Here is a 19,471-nt window from a genome sequence, read left to right as displayed (position 1 = left end):
ATCCCGATGGTATGTGGAATGGCAGGACCCAGGGGTATCCCCATGGCACCTGGAATGGCAGGACTGAGTGTATCCCTGTGGCACTCGGAAAGACAGGACGCAGGGATGTCCCCACGGCACCTGGCACACTGTGGGTTGTTTTAAGCAGGGTGTGGAGAGTGGCTGCCCAGGGCTGGGTGATAAGGAGGGTGGGCAGTGGGTACCCGGGCTGGTGGTGGGCATCCCTGCTGCTCACCCGGCATTCCACATCCCGCAGACCCCGCTCCTGTGCTGGAGGCTGCCCGGAGCCTGGAGGACCGGCTGCAGCAGCTCCAGCGCCTCGAGCCCACCCCGCCTCCCCTGAAGGATCTCAGCCGCCCCTGGAAAAAGCACACGGAGCTCGGCAGCACCAAAGGTACCGCTGTGGTCCCCAGCTGGGCTCCCCCACGTGCCTCTGAGCAACCCTGGGATGCAGGGTGGGTCCCAGGGCCAGGATCTGGCCCCCGACCCGTGGTCCCCAGCGGCCACCGCTGCTGTCCCCTCCGCAGCCATGTGACACGTGTCCCCCCGCAGAGCGCAGGGAGGGGACATCGCCGGCAGCCGACGGCCTCGACAGCAGAGCACCGAGCACAGAGACCTCAGTGCAGAGAAATGAGGCAGAGAAGCAAAAGTACGTGAGTACTGGGAATGGGGTCGTTTCAGGGCACGATGGGAACATGGGGATCTGTCCCTGCTCCTGCACAGGGATGTCCATCCATCTGTCTCTCCTTCCCTTTGCTCCTTTCCCTTCAGGTTGGGAGTGGTCACATCCTTCCCAGAAACCTGATACACCACCTTGGACACTCTCAGTGTCTGACCATCCATCCCAGTCCCAGGTGGTTTTGGGGCAGAGCCAGGGCAGGTCCCTCCTGCCATCCTTGTGTGCTATCTCCATGCTATCTCCGTGGCTTTGCTCAGACAAATGGCTTAAACCCAGGTCTCTGGATGAACCTCATTAAATGACCTTTTAATTTGGAGGCTCCCAGCTTTCTCGGTGCCTTCATTGTTATTCCTTAACACGCTGCGTCGGGAAACAAATGAGGAATCTTTAAACCCTAAATTACAGATCTCCGCGAGTAAGTTCCTGGCAAGTGCAGGCTATAAATAATGCAGAATAACTTTCCCTGATTGCTTCCCCCTCCTCCAGTTAATTACAGGTGAGGGGTGGGCTGTCATTCCCCCCTCTGAGGGGTTTCAGCCACAGGGATCAGGGACAATTTTCAGCCCAAACTGAATTTTTTTTAGACCTGGGGCAATAAACTTCTTAACATCAAAGGATAACACGACTTGAATGTGTCTTGGTGTCCAGTGGTGGGTCTTCTCTGGCTTCAGTGAGGGATGGGGTCAGTGAGGAGATGCAGTGAGGGGTCTCTGTGTGATTTTGGGGGGTGTGGGGTTGGCACAGCTGTGGTGCCCCCAGCACATCCCTCATGCCCATCTCTCACAGGGGGCTCCAGGAAGCACAGGTCACTTTGGCCTCTCGGCTGGGGGAGGCAGAGGAGAAGATCAAAGTGCTCCACGCAGGTAGGGGGGCCAGGATTGGGACTAGTGACCACAGGGGGCCAAGCCCCCACCCCACAGCTCACCCTCCTCTTCCTCTTCCCAGCGCTGAAGGCCACGCAGACAGAGCTACTGGAGCTGCGGTGTAAATACGACGAGGAAGCAGCATCCAAGTAAGTTGCCGGCGGTGCCAGGTCATGTCCAAGGCTGATCCAAGATGCCCGTGGCAGCACTGGGACATTCCCGTGGTGCTGCTAAATGGCTTGAGGAGCTGAGATACTTTAAACCACTGCAGGAACATCCACAGTTGTGGCGTTCTTATCCCTAAACTTCTGCCCAGGCCCTGGACTGTGTCTGTGCCTCTGCACCCGCTGACACCTCTTGCTTTCTCCTCACAGAGCAGACGAAGTCGCCATGATCATGACCAACCTTGAAAAAGCCAACCAGGTGAGCCAGGAGCTGACTTTCTGGGAGCTGATGGGGTTCCCCCCGCAGAGCCCAGGGTGCTGCACCCACCACAGCACCCTGAGCATCTGTGTGGGCTGGATGTCTGTCCCCAAATTGACAAAGGATTGCCGGGCACCAGGACTGGGGATCCCTACAAAGGGGAGCTCAGATTTCCTTCCCTTGCTGTGACCCCCTCCCCATGCTGGGGTCACTGGTGTTTTTGAGCTCCTTATAGGCTCTATTTGTCACCTTCAGCCTCTCCCAGGTGTTTTAGGGCACAACACACACGGCTCCGGTGTAATTACTCCTGGTCTTGTTCATTCCTCTTAATTAGTTTTATTTAATTCTGAAAATATAGGTACAAATAAATGCAGGTGGATAATAAAAGAGGCTTAAAGAGCAATTTGCATGTAAAATAAAAACAGCCTTTTGGGTGGAACAAGGTAGTGTCCTGGAGGTGGTCTGCACCCAGTGCCCAGGGATTGGGATTGGGACCAGCATTAGGATGCAGGAAGCTTAAATACGTGGAGGGAGCTTATGGTACTCGTGGTGGGAGCAGAACGCTTGGGATGGGGACTCTTCTATGCCCCGTGTGGGATGGGATGAGCCACAGGTGCCCAGTCTGATGCCCTTTCTGTTCTCCTGCAGCGAGCGGAGGTGGCGCAGAGGGAAGTGGAGAGTTTGCGGGAGCAGCTGGCGGCCGTCAACAGCTCCCTCCGCCTGGCCTGCTGCTCCCCGACGGGCACTGCTGGGGTGAGAGCACCCCTTGGGGCCAGGAGCACCCCTCAGGGCCAGGAGCACCTCTCAGGGCCAGCAGAACCCCCTCAGGGCCAGCAGCACCCCCTCAGGACCAGCAGCACCCCATCACAGCCGGGAGCACCCCTCAGGGCTGGGAGCATCTGTCACAGCCTGGAGCATCCCATTGCTCTTGGGAGCCCCCCATCATAGCTAAGAGCACCATACAGCAGCTGGGCATACCCCACAGCAACCAGGACCACCCCATTGCACTTGGGAGCATCTTTTTGTGTTCAGGAGCACCCAACCATGTTGGGGAGCAAGCCCAAAATACCCAAGGCATGTTTCCACCCTGGGATGGTGACACTGGCCATGCCCTCCAGCCTCCCACGGGGAGGGGGACATGCACTCCCATAGCACTCAAATGCACTTGGGAGACCTTTAAGGGCAGAGGAAAGCTCTGTTCCTCCCCAAGGCTCCATCACCTGGGTCCCCATCCTGTAGGACTGAGCTCTGGAACCGCCTGCCACACATAGGGGTGTGTCTGACAGGGAAGGGTGGCCTTTGTCCTTGTGTTGGGTGTCTGGGAGCTGACAGTGTCCCTTCTCCCAGCAGGACAAAGTGAACTATTCCATGTGCTCAGGGTCAAGGCTGGAGGCAGCTCTGGCTGCCAAGGACCGGGAGATCCTGCGGCTCCTGAAGGACATCCAGCACCTCCAGAGCTCACTGCAGGAGCTGGAGGAGTCCTCTGCCAACCAGATCGCCGAGCTGGAGGGGCAGTTGGCTGCCAAGAATGAAGCTATCGAGGTGCACCCATTGGGGTTTGGGGCTTGCCGGGGATGGGGGACATGGGTCCGGCTGTGCCGGGTGTGCACCGAGAGCCGGCACGGAGAGCTGGTGTGAGGACTCCCCTCCTCTTCTCCTCTGCAGAAGCTGGAGGAGAAGCTGCAGGCACAGGCGGACTACGAGGAGATCAAAACAGAGCTGAGGTATGGCTTAGGTGGCATCCATGGCTGCCTGCCTGTATCCCAGCTGGCGCAGTGCTGCCAGCACCCACGGCAGCGCTCCAGCAGCCGTAACACTCGGCAGCTTGCCGGCAGCAAAGCACCACGGCCACCGAGTCACCCCCTTGTCTCCCTCCCAGCATCCTGAAGGCGATGAAGGTGGCCTCTGCTGGCTGCAGCCTGCCCCAGGCAAGTGCCGTGGCGCGTGCCAACACACTGGCCGGGCTGTGCCAGCCCTGCCGCCGGTGCCTCCACCGCCCGTTCCCATCTCGGCTTGGCTCCTTGCAGAGCATATCGAAGGCAGAGGAGGCCCTGCTGTTGGGGAAGGAGGCTTTCTACCCCTCCCAGAAGTACCTGCTGGAGAAGCCCAGCCTGCTGGCCAACACTGGTAGGGCTCCCAGGTTCCATGGCATCCCCAGTCCCAGTGGGAACATCTCTGGGAATGTGGGCAGTGGGGGCAGATCCTGTGCTGACTGCAGGAAGGAGCCTGGAGCCAGTGGTGGGGTGGGGGGAAAACGGGGTGGGATGTCACCTGGGGAAGCTGAGGGGCTGTGCTGGGGCTGTTGCCAGGGGGACTCTAGCGCGTCTCCCTCTCTCATTCCTCTCTAGAGGAGGATCACTCTGAAGATGAGTCGGGGAAGGATTCGCTGGGCATGGAGCAGCCGTACCCATCCCCCCATCATGCCCCAAGCGATGAACCCGTGTCCCCCACTCCCCTCCCACCACTGCCTGGCCCTGGCGGGGCCCCCGACGGTCCCCGTACTTTTTCTCTGTCCCCCTTCCCAGGGGGTGAGCGGCTTTCGGGGGACCCCAAGGCCCCCCACTGCCCACTGCCCACGTACAAGAGCGAGAGCACTGCCGGGGGACCCTTCCCCTCCTCCTTCTTCGGGGCCAAAAGCAGCACTGTGCACCCTGTGCCTGCCACCAACGCCGCCAGCCCGCCCGGCGAGAACTCCGAGGGCAGCGCCGGCAGCTCTGCCGAGGAGGAGCAGCTGGACACGGCCGAAATCGCCTTCCAGGTGAAGGAGCAGCTGCTGAAGCACAACATTGGGCAGCGGGTCTTCGGGCACTACGTGCTGGGGCTGTCGCAGGGCTCCGTCAGCGAGATCCTGGCGCGGCCCAAGCCCTGGCACAAGCTGACGGTGAAGGGCAAGGAGCCGTTCATCAAGATGAAGCAGTTCCTCTCCGACGAGCAGAATGTGCTGGCCCTGAGGACTATCCAGGTGCGCCAGAGAGGTGAGTGGTTGGGGTGGCCCCGGCCAACAGGTCCTGCCCTGGGATGCTCCAAGCAGTGCCATGGGATCCCCTCCCAGTGCACCCCCCTTCTCCCCAGCAGCACCCTGCTGTGCCCCATGCTGCGGCAGGGGTGCTCACCAGCCCATGATGTGCTGGCAAGATAGGCAGGGACGTTGCTCCCACCAGGGGCACTCTGGGATTGTCCCTGGTGGGATGGAGCCGGCTACCGGCTGGGATGAGCCCTGGCAAACAGCAGCAATTAGCAACAACCCATTGCTGTGGAAGCTGCATCCCTGGACATGCTTTACTCATTTATTCTGACAAGTGCCATTTAATTATTCATTAGGCTGTTCCGTGCTGTATGAATCAATGTGCTTGGGAATATTTTGTTAAAATAATGAAGTTTTGGTGCTGCAGGACCTCAGTGGGTGTTGGCATCGCCACAGAATGGTGGCTCCTGGCTCCAGGGACAGCAACTGCTGGTGCCCTCTCAGAGGTGGCAGCGGGTCACTTAAGTCCCTGTGGTGGAACCAGGACTGGACAGTGCATGTCCATGGTCCATGAATCTGCTGGTTTCATCCTGGAAGGCTCCGATTTATCCCCTGGATCCTATCCACCATTAACCCTTCACCTGCACAGCCAGGAGGGCACAGTGCCAGGGATGGGGACATGGTCCCCGTGCCCATGTCTCTGCTCAGCACCCTAAGTGCCAGTGTGGAGCAGGCGCCCTTGGATGGGATGAGCAAGGTGGTGGGAGGTGCCATGCCAGAGGCAGGAGCTGGCAGCCACAGCTCCCGGGGCTCTGGTAGCGACTAATCGGGAGTGACATTTGTCTTCAAACCAGCATCCCTAAAAATAACTGAACATGAGGAGCAGTAAATACTTCCTGACATACAAGTGGAGCTTGTAAAACCAGCGCCGGTGACAAAGCTGTTATCCTGCCTCTTTGATCAGGTAGCATCACGCCGCGGATCAGGACACCGGAGACCGGCTCCGACGACGCCATCAAAAGCATCCTGGAGCAGGCAAAGAAGGAGATCGAGTCGCAGAAGGGAGGTAGGTGCTGGCATGGGGTGGCCCTGAGGGGGGGCTGAGCCCCTGGGTGCTGTGTGGCTGTGGGTCCCACCCAAAAAATGGCCTTTTCTGGGGGCACTCACGCACTGACATCCACAGAGAATTTTTTGGGCATGGTGGAAAGAATTAAATGCTGTCAAGGATGGAAGAATCACCATGCAACAGTGTTCATATCTGGGCTTTTGGAAACTTTGGATGCACTTTTTCTCCCCCCCACCCCAAAACAGATGATTAAATGAGGATGCACAATCCATCTGGCACAAGGAATCATTAAAGCAGATGTGCTCACAGTAAATTACAAGAAATGAAATACATTAAAACAGGTAGTCTGCTGAGAAAGCAGAATCCTGGAGAATTAAATTAGACGGGAACAGTGGAAAAACAGACAGGGAAAACAAACATGTTTGTCTATCGTGTCATTGGTAATGGGATTTATTTTGCAATCATCAAAAAAGAAGCTGGCTTTGAGTCGGGGTATTGAAGCTTAGTGGGCACTGCTGGTCCTGCTCTGCGCCCACATCCAAACCAGACTGGGATAAATCCCTTTTCCTCCTGCGTTTTGAATTACGGCCACATGGTGAACAGTGTGTCCTCGGGGCTCCCCTCACCCCTTTTCTCTGCAGGGGAACCCAAGGCACCATCAGCATCGCAGGCAGTGGCCAACGGGGCGGGCGGCAGCAGCTCGGAGGACGCCATCAAGAGCATCCTGGAGCAGGCGCGACGGGAGATGCAGGCGCAGCAGCAGGCACTGCTGGACATGGAGTCGGGGGGCAGCGGGCGCCCCGCGGACCCGGCGCCTGCCGAGCGCTCCACGCTGGCCACGGTCAGCCAGAACGTCACCCCCGCCTACGTGAAGCAGGAGGAGGGGAGCGGGGCCAGCCCAGGCCCCCCGCAGACGCCCCTGGCCGTCCTCTCTCCTGCCGCCTTTGTCCAGAGCATCATCCGGAAGGTGAAGTCGGAGATTGGCGACGCCGGCTCCTACTTCGACCAGCACTGGGCGTCGGAGCGGAGCCTGCTCAGCCGGCCCTACACCTCTGTCTCACCTTCGCTCTCCTCCTCCTCCTCGAGCTACTCCAGCATGGCCAATGGCCGGGGCTGGCCGCGGGGTGAGCCCGGCGAGGGCGGCACAAATGAGGATGAGCTGCCGCCGGCGGATGAGGAGCCCCACCGGCTGTCGGAGATGAAGGCAGAGGGAGCCGGTGCGGAGCCAGCGGCTGGTGGGCGTCTCTCCTACTATCCCACGTACGTGCCACGGACCCTGAAGCCCACCGTGCCACCGCTGACACCGGAGCAGTACGAGATGTACATGTACAGGGAGGTGGACACGCTGGAGCTGACCCGGCAGGTCAAGGAGAAATTGGCCAAGAACGGCATCTGCCAGAGGATCTTCGGGGAGAAGGTACCAGCCTGGAGGGGAGGGTCCAGTGTCCCCTCCACAAGCCAGAGCCCAGGGCTCGTTGGTTGCCTTCACCAGCTCCTTCCAGGATCCCCCTTTTCCCCAGTGGCTTTCCCCTGGGAGGATGCTGAGTCCTCAGGATCTGACCCAACCCCAAATTGTCTCCCAGTGGTCACCACTAACTGGTTGGTGGCACTTCCCACCAGGAATGCCCAGTCCCTGTGCAGAGACCTGCTTGGACCACCCTCCCATCCCACTGGGTATCCCATCATCAACATCCGTGGCTGGGGGCAAGGGGTCCAGATGTGCCGTGGGGCATTGGGTGGCAGCAGGTGGCAGAGGGTGACAGCCTAATTCGCCTCCCTTTACATGGGAACGGAGGACAGGCAGCATCCCAGTGCTGGGGGGAGTACACCCCACCTTCGGTGAGTGACATGTGCATGGTGTCCTAGGTGCTGGGACTGTCCCAGGGCAGTGTGAGTGACATGCTGTCACGGCCCAAGCCATGGAGCAAGCTGACACAGAAGGGTCGGGAGCCCTTCATCCGCATGCAGCTCTGGCTGACCGACCAGCTGGGCCAGGGCATCAGCCAGCAGCCCACACCATCCCAGGGTAAGTGACACTGCTGTCCCCCCCTGTCTCAGTGGTTCCCATGTGCCATCAGTGTCCCTAGCCCTTCTGTGTCCATCCTCTGCATCCAGGATGTTTGTCCCACTCCCACCTCAGCTTCTAGAAGAACTGTCCCTGCCACCTCCAGCACCCACACCCTGATCCTGGGAAGCCCCTTTCATTCCCGACCTCCTTCATTTAAAACAAAAAAAAGGAAAGCCACATAAAAAATCTTTGGCTTCATGCCTGGCATAAAACAGTAATGAATTTTTTTATGTTAGTGTCATTTTCTATCTTTAATTAGTCCACTGGCACCCCCTGCTTTCTCATAGCCACTGGAGGGCAGAGCCACAGGCGTCCCTCAAAATAACCTTCATGTGCTGTCCCTCCCGCTGTCCCCCTGACCCCTGTCCCTGGTGTCACACAGCCAGCCCGGCGGAGCCCCAGCCGTCCCCCTCGCCGCCCCCCAGCCCTGCTGAGCACGACAAGGGCTGCCAAGAGCCACTCACCCTGGCCCTGGAGAGCAGCAAGGAAAACCAGCAGCCCGAGAGCCGGTCAACGCCCACGCTGGGTGGGAAGACGTACCCCAACAGCCAGGGACCCGTGGGCATCCAGGAGATCGTCGCCATGTCTCCCGAGCTGGACACCTACTCCATCACCAAGAAGGTCAAGGAGGTCTTGACAGACAACAATTTAGGTGCGGACCCTCTCTCTGCCCGGGTTTTCGGGAGCTGCTGGTGAGGCTGCATGGGTCCAGCACTCCAATTCCCATAGATGCAAGCCCCCATGGTTCGCTCAAGGCGATTCTGGGAGGATGCTGGCTGGGAAATGGGGTGTGCCCGCTCCACAGGGGGACTATAGAGCCCATCTCACTGCTCTACCCCCTCTAACCACCTTTGCTTCTCCTCTGCCAGGCCAGCGGCTGTTTGGGGAGAGCATCCTGGGCCTGACGCAGGGCTCGGTGTCCGATCTCCTCTCCAGGCCCAAGCCGTGGCACAAGCTGAGCCTGAAGGGGAGGGAGCCCTTTGTCCGGATGCAGCTCTGGCTCAATGACCCCCACAACGTGGAGAAGCTGCGTGACATGAAGAAGCTGGAGAAGAAAGGTGAGGGTCGGGGTGACACGGCCTCACCGGGGTCGGGGTGCTGTCCGGGCGGGGGGTCCCGGGCCGGGGGGTGAGCGGCGCGCAGCTGGGTGTCCTCTCCTGCAGCCTACCTGAAGCGCCGGTACGGGCTGATGAGCGCCGGCTCGGACAGCGAGTCCCCCAGCGCCCGCTCCGAGTGCGCCAGCCCCAGCGTGCCGCCACAGGACCTCAGCCTCCTCCAGATCAAGAAGCCACGGGTGGTGCTGGCCCCGGAGGAGAAGGAAGCCCTGAAGAAAGCCTACCAGCTGGAGCCCTACCCCTCCCAGCAGACCATCGAGCTGCTCTCCTTCCAGCTCAACCTCAAGACCAACACTGTCATCAACTGGTTCCACAACTACAGGTATGGGCACTCCCTGAGCTTTGGTCATCTGATGGTGCTGTGCCACCAAGGTGGTGTCACTGCTCTTCTTCCAGCCTTCCCAGCCTCTCTTCCCTAGATGGGAGGTGCAGACCCACACATGGTCACTGGACATCCCCAGGTGTGGGACTGTAGCCAAAATACTACCTGTGCCCTGGCTGGTGGGTGTTCAAGAGTGACCTTGAGTCATGTTGAGCATCTAAAGAGGTTTCCGTGCTCATATCCACCTGCTCACTGGAGCAGGAGCTCCACAATGGGTGGGGGAAAGCCTTCTGAAGGCTCCTGGAGCACAGGATTCATCCCTACATCAGCCCAGCAGCACAGGCTTCATCCTTAGGCAGTGTTTTAGGTGGACATATCCCATTTTTCTGGCTGGAGATGCTCTTTCAAGACATGCAGTGTCTGTAACACGGGGTGAGGGGTGGAGGTCACCAACCCTCTGCTGTTGTGTCCTGGCAGGTCACGGATGCGCCGGGAGATGCTGGTGGAGGGCGCTCAGGACAATGACACGGACCCAGAGCAGAGTGGTGGGACGGCCATCCCCGGGCGCCGGGCCCCCCACAGCCCCGACTCGGACGCCGAGGATCGTAAACCCGTGTTCGCAGGGGGTGAGCACCCCTGTGCTGCTGTGCCCGTGAAGGTGAAGGAGGAGCAGGGGGACACAGGTGGCTGGAGCCGCCGGCGGGACTCACACAGCCCGGCCGGGGCGGACGAGGGGACCGGACCTCCCCAGGAGGAGCGGGGGACAGCCCCCCACGCCGCCGCCCCCAGCGCCAGCAGCCTCTCACGGCAGGGAGGCCGTGCCGGTGCCACCGCCGGGGGACCCCCAGCACCACCACCGCCGCACCCCGACAGCTCCCAGTCCTCCGCAGGGTCATCCCGTTGCAGCTTGGAGGTCTCCCCAACATCACCCTCGGCGGCTTCCTCACCCGGCCTCACCGGCTCAGCCTCACCGGGACCATCCTCAGCCGGGCCGGTCTCACCGGCGCTCCCGCCGGCTCCCGGCCCCCGGCTCAGCACCAGCGTCCAGCGGCGCCACGAGAAGATGGCCAACCTCAACAACATCATCCACCGCCTGGAGCGGGCTGCCAACCGCGAGGAGGCCCTTGAGTGGGAATTCTGAGCCCCCCCTGCCGCCCTAAATATATATATACACAGCCACATATATATATATATTTTGATAAATGCAGTGTGCACCAAGAGGCGATGCCGGCGCCACGGAGGGGAGCGCCCGTGGAGAAAGGGGGTACCCTCCTCCCCCCCACGCTATGAAGCCACCCCCTGGCTTTGTTTTAAATGTGAAAAAACTGGGAACAATTTTAGAAAAGAAAAACAAAACAAAAAAATATTTATAGACCTCTTTTAGATATTTTAATAAAAGGATACTTTGGAATTTATTAACAGCTTAAGCTGCTTTGATATTAAAGATAGCTATAAAATCAAGATGATGTAGCAGTCGTGTCATTAAATGTACACTGAAGTCTTGTAGTTTGCCACTGGATGAGATTAAAAACAAATAAAAAAAACCCCAAACAAAAAACAACCCACAGAAAAGACTTTTTGAGCAAAGCCATCAAGAAGCACTATGAGACTGACCAAATTTAAGAAACTTTTGCAGTTTCCACCCCTGTCTGTAAGACACTGCATCGCTTCTGCCCCAGCCAGAGACTGCGTCCTAGTCCCTGAAGACTCTAAAGCAACCCCCCGACGCCATCGAGTATGTATTTAGTTCTGGTGGTTTATGTTTTTGGAAGCCTTTGTAACACAGAATGTCCCGTGCGGTTGTATATGTTGTAGAGATGTCTGCAATAGCCTCCTGGAACAAGATGTAGCATGGTCCCAACGCCATCCCTCGCGCTTCCTCCAGCCAGCAGCCGGTGGCAGCTCCCCTGGGGTGTGATGCGGCTGACACCAGCTCCCAAGGGAAGAGAGAAAATATGGCAACAGCAAAGAAAGCAAACTGTGCTTGGGATTTTGGGAGCGAGGTGGGAAGAGGTACCTGGGCGTGACGCTCAGGGATGGCACCGGCTTGCAGGGGATGGACATCCATCCCATCCCAGTTCCCTGTGCTCTGCCATAGTCCATTTGGGAAAGGAAAAGAGATGGAGCCTCCCTGGGGCAGCAGCGCTTGGGGTGAGCACCCAAAATTCATGAGCCCTGCTCTGCTCGGGGCTGCTCCAGCATCACAGCCAGTTCTTGTGGCTGAAGCACTTTTTTTAGGGAGAGCACCCGGGTAGAAGGAGCATCCCCTTCCCACAGCCGTGTCCCAGGCAGTGGCTGTTGGTGGTGCCAGGATGAGCCTTGGGATGTCTCACCTGCCTGAATTGGGCAAGCTCAGCCCTGAACTGGGCAAAGCACTATCGAGCTTTGGCTTTCCAGGGTTGATCCTGTGCAGGATCAGCTCAGTGGTGGCACCATCCTGGCATGCTCCCTGTCCCCCACCCCGACCCCACCACCTCCAGCCATCCTGTGCTGACAAAATGCCTTTAAACGATTCAGGGTGGCCTGTGCTGGGCTGCCCTGCCCTGCCCCTGCCATCGCCCCCCAAGCCCCACGCCGCCAGGAGGGCTCCCTGCCAGGCTCCCAGGCTATGCATTGACTGATTTTCCACTGTAAACATTTTTATCAGAATAGAAGGTATTTTTATATTCAGGTGGTGGTGGATGAGCAATGCTGAAGGCGCCTCAGCGAGGGCACGGCTCTCCTTGCCCACCTGCCCTGCCCCAGCGTGCCCACGGCCGCTCTTTTCCCTGCCACCACGCTGAGGAAGGTCGAGGTGCAACCATTGACTGCCTTCTCTGTCGTGTGCTAGCGGGAGCTTTAGTGGAACGGGACTTGAGGAAGCACTTAGGATAGTCCTGAACATGGCAATCCTGTTGTATGAAAGCCAGCGGGACATACCGGTCACGTTTTTGTTAGGCTCATGTTCTGTACTTCAAAAGTTTCTATGAGATCGATGAACTTTGTTTAAACAATTTTGGAAGGAACAAGTTCTGTAAAGAGCCACTAAATACAGAAGTTGGATACGACTCTGGCCTTGGGTTGTGTTTTGTCCGGAGCTGGTGGGATGTGAGCTCCGCTCAGCTTCACCCAGTGCCTGGTGTTGGCACCCTTGGAAGTCACAGCTTTGCTTTGGGGTTGTGGCCATAAACATATCCCAGTGACTGGGGGGTAAAATATAGGGTGACAGATGGGGCTAGTCCAGCTCAGGGTGCAATCCTCCCCCATGAAATTCCTGTGCCCATCCCTGCTGCAGGTTTGTTCCTGCTCCATGGAGTAGCTCAGTATTGTCCAGCATGAGTTTTGGCTTGGTTTATCATAAAATCATATCATGGAATGCTTTGGGTTGGAAGGGACCTTAATGCCCATCTCATTCCAACCCCCTACCAGGGGCAGGGGCACTTTCCACTAGACCAGGCTGCCCAAAGCCCCATCCAACCTGGCATTGCCAGTGGCACCACACCCCAGCACAACTCCCCTTTGGAGCCGACCATCGCCAGGCAAGTTGGCAGCTCCAACACGAGGCAGGGCTGTTTGTCTGATGAATTAAGAAATCCATATGTTGCCTATCTGTTTAAGCTTGTTTGTCAGATAACATGTTGGGAAGGACTTATTTTTAATGAATATCTGAACGTCTGGAGAAGCTGGGCCAGCTGCCATGGAAACTGGAATCTTCCTCTGCCGGGAAGGACGGGGCCACATCAACCATCTGGGGGTTGTGGGTGCAGCTGCACCCCGGCTGCCCTTGGCACTGCTCCAAATGCCAAAACATGTAGCTGGGTGCCATGCCCAGCCAGGAGCAGGGCTCCATGCTCAGCAGGGCTCTTGGCAAGCAGGTGACCCTGGCTGGCTTCGAGCCTCAGTTTCCCCAAGAGGTGATCCCTTGACCTCTGCAAGACCCTGTGTTAGCAAGAAGCTGGAGACATTCACGCAGTGGGGTGTCATGGGCAGGGACATGGGGACGTGTTGGCCCCTTTCATAAGGGCAGAGTCCTCGGTCTCTGTGTAGCACCAACACCAGCCCTCACAAGGGGACAGATATTTTGTCCCTGGTTAAGACCCATCCCTGCCATGGGACCACCCTGGCACTAGGTGTCCTGATGTTCCCAGGGTGGCACCATCCCGTCCCATGTCTTCAGGAAGATGTGGGGCTCTAGGGCACTGCAAGACCCTGGCACTGGCCATCTCCCCCTTGGGTGATCCAGTCCCTGACTAGCCCCACTGACATGGTGGGGACAAGATGGAGACTAAAACAGAGGATTAATTCCCACCTGGACCCTCCTCCCCGGGGTCTTAAAGGCACAAACAAGAACCAGGGCCAGGAGGGAATTTCTGAAACAACTTTTATTGTAGCAAAATCTTGTGTCTGTCCCAAGGGGGCAAAGGGAGCCAGAGCCACTCAGCCCAAAGCTGGGACACCCTGACTGCTCCGCCGTTACCCAGGGTGGGTCACCCTACCTCCAGGCCAGCAGCCTGAGTGTCTCTTGGGGAAATAAGAGAGAAACACTGGCATGAGACACCAGCTTTGGCACATGAATCATCCCTCACGCTCCGCTGCTGACACACACATTCCCATTTGCCACTGTGAGCGATGCTTCCCCTTAGTGAACTGGCATAGGGATGTTGTGCTGTCCCAAAATATCCACAAGCAGGGCAGCACCCGCAGCTGCTGCGTTCCCCTGGGGTCTGACCCCCCCAAATTCAGTGGAGGGGTTGCAAGCAGCAGTAGCTCTGTAATGCCCGGGGCTGGGTGTCATCAGCCCCCCCGGCAGCTGGAGTGTGCAGTGCTGCTGCTGCCACTAAGGAAGGGCTGCACTCACTGATATTTTCATTTCAAACCACATCCTGCTGGAGCAGAGGGATCTGGTGGAGCTCAGCCGACCTCAGCCTTGTGCTGGGCAGGGAGGGGAAGTTGGTAACAGGCTCTCCAGCTGTGAAACACCCACACAGGCGCTCAGGCAGGCGAGATCCCATCAAAATCCTCCTCCCAAAGTATTGTCTATGCATGATCGCACTGCAAGAGCTTTAAGAGGCCCCACCAGATCCAGAGCAGTGGTCGATTCCCAGGAGGCATCAGTGAGCGGTTCATGGCTTGGTTGTGCTGAGTGGGCCACCCCACAACCACATCCGGATGTGACTGGAGAGTTCACCCCTGCCTGGCACGAGATGCCCATTTCACCATCACGGAGCAGCACTTGGCGCTGGGCGCCCACTGGCACCACCAAGGTGTCCAACACCACCACAGACAGGGCTGCACATCCCAGGGTGAGGAGGGGCAGCACCAAGGATGACCACCTCCACCCTGCCACAGGTCCTGGTGTGTTCCCAGGGCTTGGCTGCCACTCAGGGCCGGGGCCCACGCTGCTTCTCCAGCCAGTCCTGCCGCAGCCGGGCCACCTCCCGGCTGTACCGCTCGTGGAGCTGGCAGAAGGTGGACGGGCTCTCCACTGTGGCCTCACCATTCAACACCCGCCTGCGTGGCGGCAGCGGCGGCGGCAGCGAGGTCCCCTCGTCGTCATTCCCACCACAGCCAGAGGTGTCCAGTGGCTGGCCCACTCCCAAGGCATTGTTCCACACCGCACAGCCATTCTCCTTTGGCAGGATGGCAGGCAGAGCTGGCAGCCGCTCCGGGGACTGCTTTGGCTTCCAGGAGCTGGGACACTCCCGGGAACCCCCACATCCACCAGCCAGCCCCCAGCGTATCTCCTCCAGCTGCTTCTCCAGCTCCCGCACCACCAGCCGCATGTAGTCGAAGCTGGCTCGGGACAGCGACTTCACCCACGACTCCATGGCCGCCTGGCTCTCGGCCGCCAGCACATAGGTGCGGGATTTGGTGCCGCTAAAGCGGATGGCGAAGGCGAAATCCTCGGCTGACTCACAGAGCTCCACGTTGCAGCCCTCCAGCACGATGACGCCCACCGGCTCCCGGCTCTCCCGCTCCTCAAAGTAGAAGAGCATGTTGCCCTTGAGCACGAACCAGCGGCGGTGATAAGCCGTGTGCCGCTCGCCGCGCTTGTAGAGGAAGCCGGAGTTGTCGGCCGGGGAGTCGCAGGTGGCATAGAAGGCCAGGCTCCGCTCGTTCAGCTTCATGGCTCCGCGCCCTGCGGGGACAGAGGGGTGGCTGCGCCTTAATTGCATGGGAATAAACCATCGGCTTTTTGTTCCCGGTGGCGCCAGACCCGACGCGCAGGAAATGGAGGTGGTGAATAAACAACCCTGGGATACTTGGGATAACACCGCCCTTAGCCAAGGTGCTCTGTCCAGCGAGTGCTGGGTGGGTTGTGGCTCCTTGGGGCTCGCTGGGGAGGAGGTTTCTCTCCCCAGTAGAGTGTTTTCCCGCGAAGGAGCCCCAGGCAGGGCTTGTCCCGGTGCCCCACGTCACCTGGTACAGGTGACCTTCCCGCCGGCGCCGTGTTTGCCGTGTGGCTCCGCTCCTCCCCACGGCGCGCAGGGAGGGTTTTGGCCGGCGCCGCGGATCCGGCTGCGGCTCCAGAAAGCCGTGACCATGAACCCTGTCACCCGGGCGAGGCCACCGCTCCCCTTGTCCCCTGATCGCCGTGCCAGGCTTTCCACCCACCTGGACTCTGCCTCTACCTCGGCTCTCCGGCGGTCACCAGCATCAGCGACGCGCGGGCGGCCGTGGTGGCCGTGGGAGCGCTGGATCCGGGGTCGGACGGTGTAAAGGGACTTTGGGGGACCCTCTCCCCCTCCCGCCCGGTCACCTTTGTCCTCGGCTCCCGCCGGCTCGGCCCAGCTCGGCCCGGCCCCCGGGCGGAGCGCTGCTCCCGCCCGCCTCCGCCACCGCCCATCACCGCGGCCCCGCGCGGCCCGCGGGCGGGAGGAGGAGCTGGAAAACCGCTTCGGAGCTCACCCTCGGGGCTCAGAGCTCCTCGCTCGACCCAAAGCCCTCGGACGGTAACAGTTCCTCACACCGGGACTTAGCACCGGGGAGAGAGAGAGGAATGCGAGAAGAGGTGGGGGCACGTATCGAGGTGTGCGGGAGAGATGCACATCCAGGGATGTATAGATGGATGTACGTGTGGATGTATGCATGGATATACACATGGACGTACGCAGGATGTACATGTGGGTGTACTCATGGGCGGGAAGCCCAAGTGTTTAGTGCTGAAAGTGACTGCACATTGAATTTTTGATCAGATTTTGGGGGCAAAGAATTGGGATCCTGGGAGTGTCTGGCAGGGAATGGGCAGAGGTCAGTGGATGAGGTGGACAACACAAACCCACAAAGAGGGTTGGAGGTGAAGGCAGCAGGGCAGGGTCCTGTGTGAGTGGGATATGCTGCAGGGGACCAGGCTGCAATTCCCGTCCACTCTCCTGAGCTTCCAGGTGTATCTTTGGGAGAAGCCAAGTGAGGATGCCTTGGTGTAGAGGAACAGAAGGAGCTGAGTGGCCTGGATGGTGTCCGGGGGAAGGTGACAGCTGACACAAAGAGCAGGGAGTGATGAGCCATTAGCTGGGCACTGGAGCTGCCGGGTGTTGTGCCACAGCGTGGGCAGAGCCCACAGCCCCCTCACTCCTTCCTGCCCATGGGCACCACATGGCACTGGAGCCGTGGATGCACCCTCAGACGGGTGGCCAGCGCTTGCCCCATCTGGGCCAAGGGTGAGTGGGTCTGGCTGTGCCGAGCGCTGGGGCCAGGGCTGGATCTCCCATTGCTGGTAACCATGTCCCAGGACAACCATAAACCTTCTGGCTGGGAGAAACCTCCAGTCTGACTTTTGCTCTTGGTTGGCCTTCCAGGCTGAAAGTGTCACCAGTCCAGGAACCACCTTGGCAGTGCTGCTGTCCTCACCATGTCCCAATAAACACCAGAGTCAAGGATTTGCTCTCCTTATCACTGTCCCTTTCCTCCAGTTTCTTCATCCCCCTGCTTTGCTCCATGGCCATGTGTGTATTTTAGCAATCCCGCTGTTGGTGGCCATTTTACAGGTCCCCATCCCAGAAATCCTGCTGTCGGTGACCTCTGCCACAGGTTGTGGTCCTCACCACTCTCCCCTTAGATGCCCCCACCTCCCTGCACTGCTGCTCAAGGCCCTGCAATCTTCTGCTTGTGTCAGAGGTTTTCAGTTCACAGAGGGCTTTCCCTATCACCTGCAGACTTTCACTTTCAGGCTATAAAAAGGGATTTAAACCAGCACTAAACCCATCAGGGCTTTATCTTCCCTCCTGAGCTGAGCAGCTCTGTTCAAGGTCGCTGGTGGGAAGTCTCAGGTCTCTGCACCACTTATCTCCCTGCCTTGCTGAGAGATGCCTTTTCATGTAGCAAGATTAGAAGGGGAAGGACCGTGGGGAGAAGCAATATCTCTATTAGAGCAGCTGGGGTAATTGGAAAAAGGCAACTGTGCTCCCAGCTCTACTTTTCTTTCCTGGGACTCCAAAATCACATTTACTTCTAGCAGCCCCACCAGCCACTTCAGCAGAGGTTGTTCCAATGGTTGTTCCTCCTCCACAGCTGCTTCCCAAGGAGCTCCGTGGAAGCTGCTTTGGACAATTGCCCTAACTCCTCAAAAAGCATCAACAAAATTCCCCTGTGGGTTCTTACTTCCCGTTGAGTCTCCCTTGGGACAATCACATGTTGCTGCACAAGCTCCAGCACTTCCCCTTCTGAGCGGTTCCATATTTTCCCTGTTGTCCCAGGAAGGAGCCCAGAGCCTGCACCTCAGTGTCCCCTTCCAAGGCCTGATGAGAAAGATGGGAAAAAAAAATTCCCATGCAGAGCTTACCTGACAGCAGGGAAAAGGCAGAAGAAAGGGGTCTGAAAGGAGGCCAGGGAGTGCCAAGAGCATTTTTGGCCATGGGGTGCCCTTGGCCTCCGCTTCCTGCTGCTCCCATGACCGGTGACTTGGTGTGGTTACGCAACAGCAGGTGCTGGACGGCTCAGCGAGGTGAGCGGGAGCTCTGAGTCACCCCCAGAGCTGGAATTCTTGGGGTGCCAGGGAGTCACAAGGGGCTGCTGGATGCCCGGTGCTGTGTGTCCCCCCGGCACACGGGGGAGGAGGGGTGCGGGTCTCCATCGTGACCGGCAGCAAATGGTCCCCAGGGACCCCAGATGGACCCCGAGCCGTGCTCTGGGGTTCAAGGCGAACAAGTCGTGACTGTCACAGAAACTGGGTGTGGGGCTGGCGCGACACTCCCCAGCGCGTTTCGGGGTGCGGGCACCCCTGTCCCTCCCCGCTCCCACGCGGGATCCTACGTCCCACGCAGTCTCCGGCCTGGCAGGCCGGGATCGGGGTTCGCTGCCCTCGGGGCAGGAGGAGGCGGGCAGGGAAGGGCCGGAGGCGGCGGCTGCAGCGCGGCGAAGGGCCGGGAGAGGGCGGCGGGAGCCCGGCCACGGCGGCGGGAGCGCTGCGGGGCTCGGCGGGGAGGAGGGGGCAGCCAGCCTCGGGGCATCCCCCATCGCCCCCTCCATCACCCCCCACCACCATCCAGCCCATCACCTCCCCCACTGTGACCCCCATCACTACCCTGATGCTCATCCCCATCATCACCCTGCTCATAATCACGCCATCAACCCACAATCACCCTCTCCATTACCACCTCCAAGCCCACCCGGCCCTCTGAATGGGCACATAAAAGCCAGGCTAAGATTTTGAGGGGCATTGCCAGCTCAGCACGGATACCCATAGCCAAGCATTTCCAGAAATCACCCCAGAGCACTTCTCGGCATGCTGGGGGGAACACTCATCTCGTTGTGGGATGGCAGAGGTTACCTGAAACCCATCACATCCCAGCTGGAGAAACGCAGATGTGCCACTTCCAAACCACCCCACGCATCCTGAAAACGGAATAGGCCAGCGCACAGGAATTAAAGAGGGAAGTGGGAAGGACTGTCGGAAGCCGAATAAGGGTTTTACAGGAGAAGAAAGCAGCAATGGTTAAAAGCTGAGGGCAGTGCAGAGCGGAAGGGAAGCAGCAGTGTGTGTGTGTACAAG

At 58.9% G+C, this 19,471-nt stretch overlaps 2 protein-coding genes across 10 annotated transcripts in view; one reads left to right on the top strand and one right to left on the bottom strand.

The window, feature by feature from the left end:
- Nucleotides 1-12,548, top strand: part of CUX2 (cut like homeobox 2) — a 68,657-nt gene extending 56,109 nt beyond the window's left edge. For 6 of the 9 annotated variants that reach the window (XM_032705891.1, XM_032705894.1, XM_032705889.1 and 3 more), the window contains 17 exons: nt 257-394; nt 553-649; nt 1,466-1,542; nt 1,625-1,691; nt 1,917-1,965; nt 2,614-2,718; nt 3,313-3,507; nt 3,631-3,689; nt 3,845-4,092; nt 4,314-4,940; nt 5,895-5,996; nt 6,638-7,413; nt 7,863-8,022; nt 8,447-8,716; nt 8,934-9,122; nt 9,228-9,501; nt 9,979-12,548. In XM_032705891.1, coding sequence (XP_032561782.1) covers nt 257-394; nt 553-649; nt 1,466-1,542; nt 1,625-1,691; nt 1,917-1,965; nt 2,614-2,718; nt 3,313-3,507; nt 3,631-3,689; nt 3,845-4,092; nt 4,314-4,940; nt 5,895-5,996; nt 6,638-7,413; nt 7,863-8,022; nt 8,447-8,716; nt 8,934-9,122; nt 9,228-9,501; nt 9,979-10,642 — 4,097 coding nt within the window. In that variant the 3' untranslated portion in view covers nt 10,643-12,548. The remainder of the gene's footprint in view (nt 1-256; nt 395-552; nt 650-1,465; nt 1,543-1,624; nt 1,692-1,916; nt 1,966-2,613; nt 2,719-3,312; nt 3,508-3,630; nt 3,690-3,844; nt 4,093-4,313; nt 4,941-5,894; nt 5,997-6,637; nt 7,414-7,862; nt 8,023-8,446; nt 8,717-8,933; nt 9,123-9,227; nt 9,502-9,978) is intronic. The other 3 variants (XM_032705892.1, XM_032705893.1, XM_032705888.1) reach the window with 3 other exon arrangements.
- A 1,295-nt stretch (nt 12,549-13,843) lies between these two features.
- On the bottom strand, nt 13,844-16,280 carry PHETA1 (PH domain containing endocytic trafficking adaptor 1). The gene is made up of 2 exons (XM_032705798.1): nt 16,096-16,280; nt 13,844-15,619 (listed from the first exon to the last, which is right to left on the bottom strand). Exon 2 carries the CDS (start codon nt 15,606-15,608, stop codon nt 14,862-14,864), a length of 747 nt encoding a protein of 248 aa, XP_032561689.1. The 5' UTR covers nt 15,609-15,619; nt 16,096-16,280; the 3' UTR covers nt 13,844-14,861.
- Between the last annotated feature and the right edge of the window lie 3,191 nt (nt 16,281-19,471).

This window comes from Chiroxiphia lanceolata, chromosome 18 (genome assembly GCF_009829145.1).
Source record: "Chiroxiphia lanceolata isolate bChiLan1 chromosome 18, bChiLan1.pri, whole genome shotgun sequence".
NCBI lineage: Eukaryota > Metazoa > Chordata > Aves > Passeriformes > Pipridae > Chiroxiphia > Chiroxiphia lanceolata.
The sequence above is the reverse complement of the archived record's forward strand: the minus strand, read 5'-3'. Positions and strand labels throughout refer to the sequence as shown.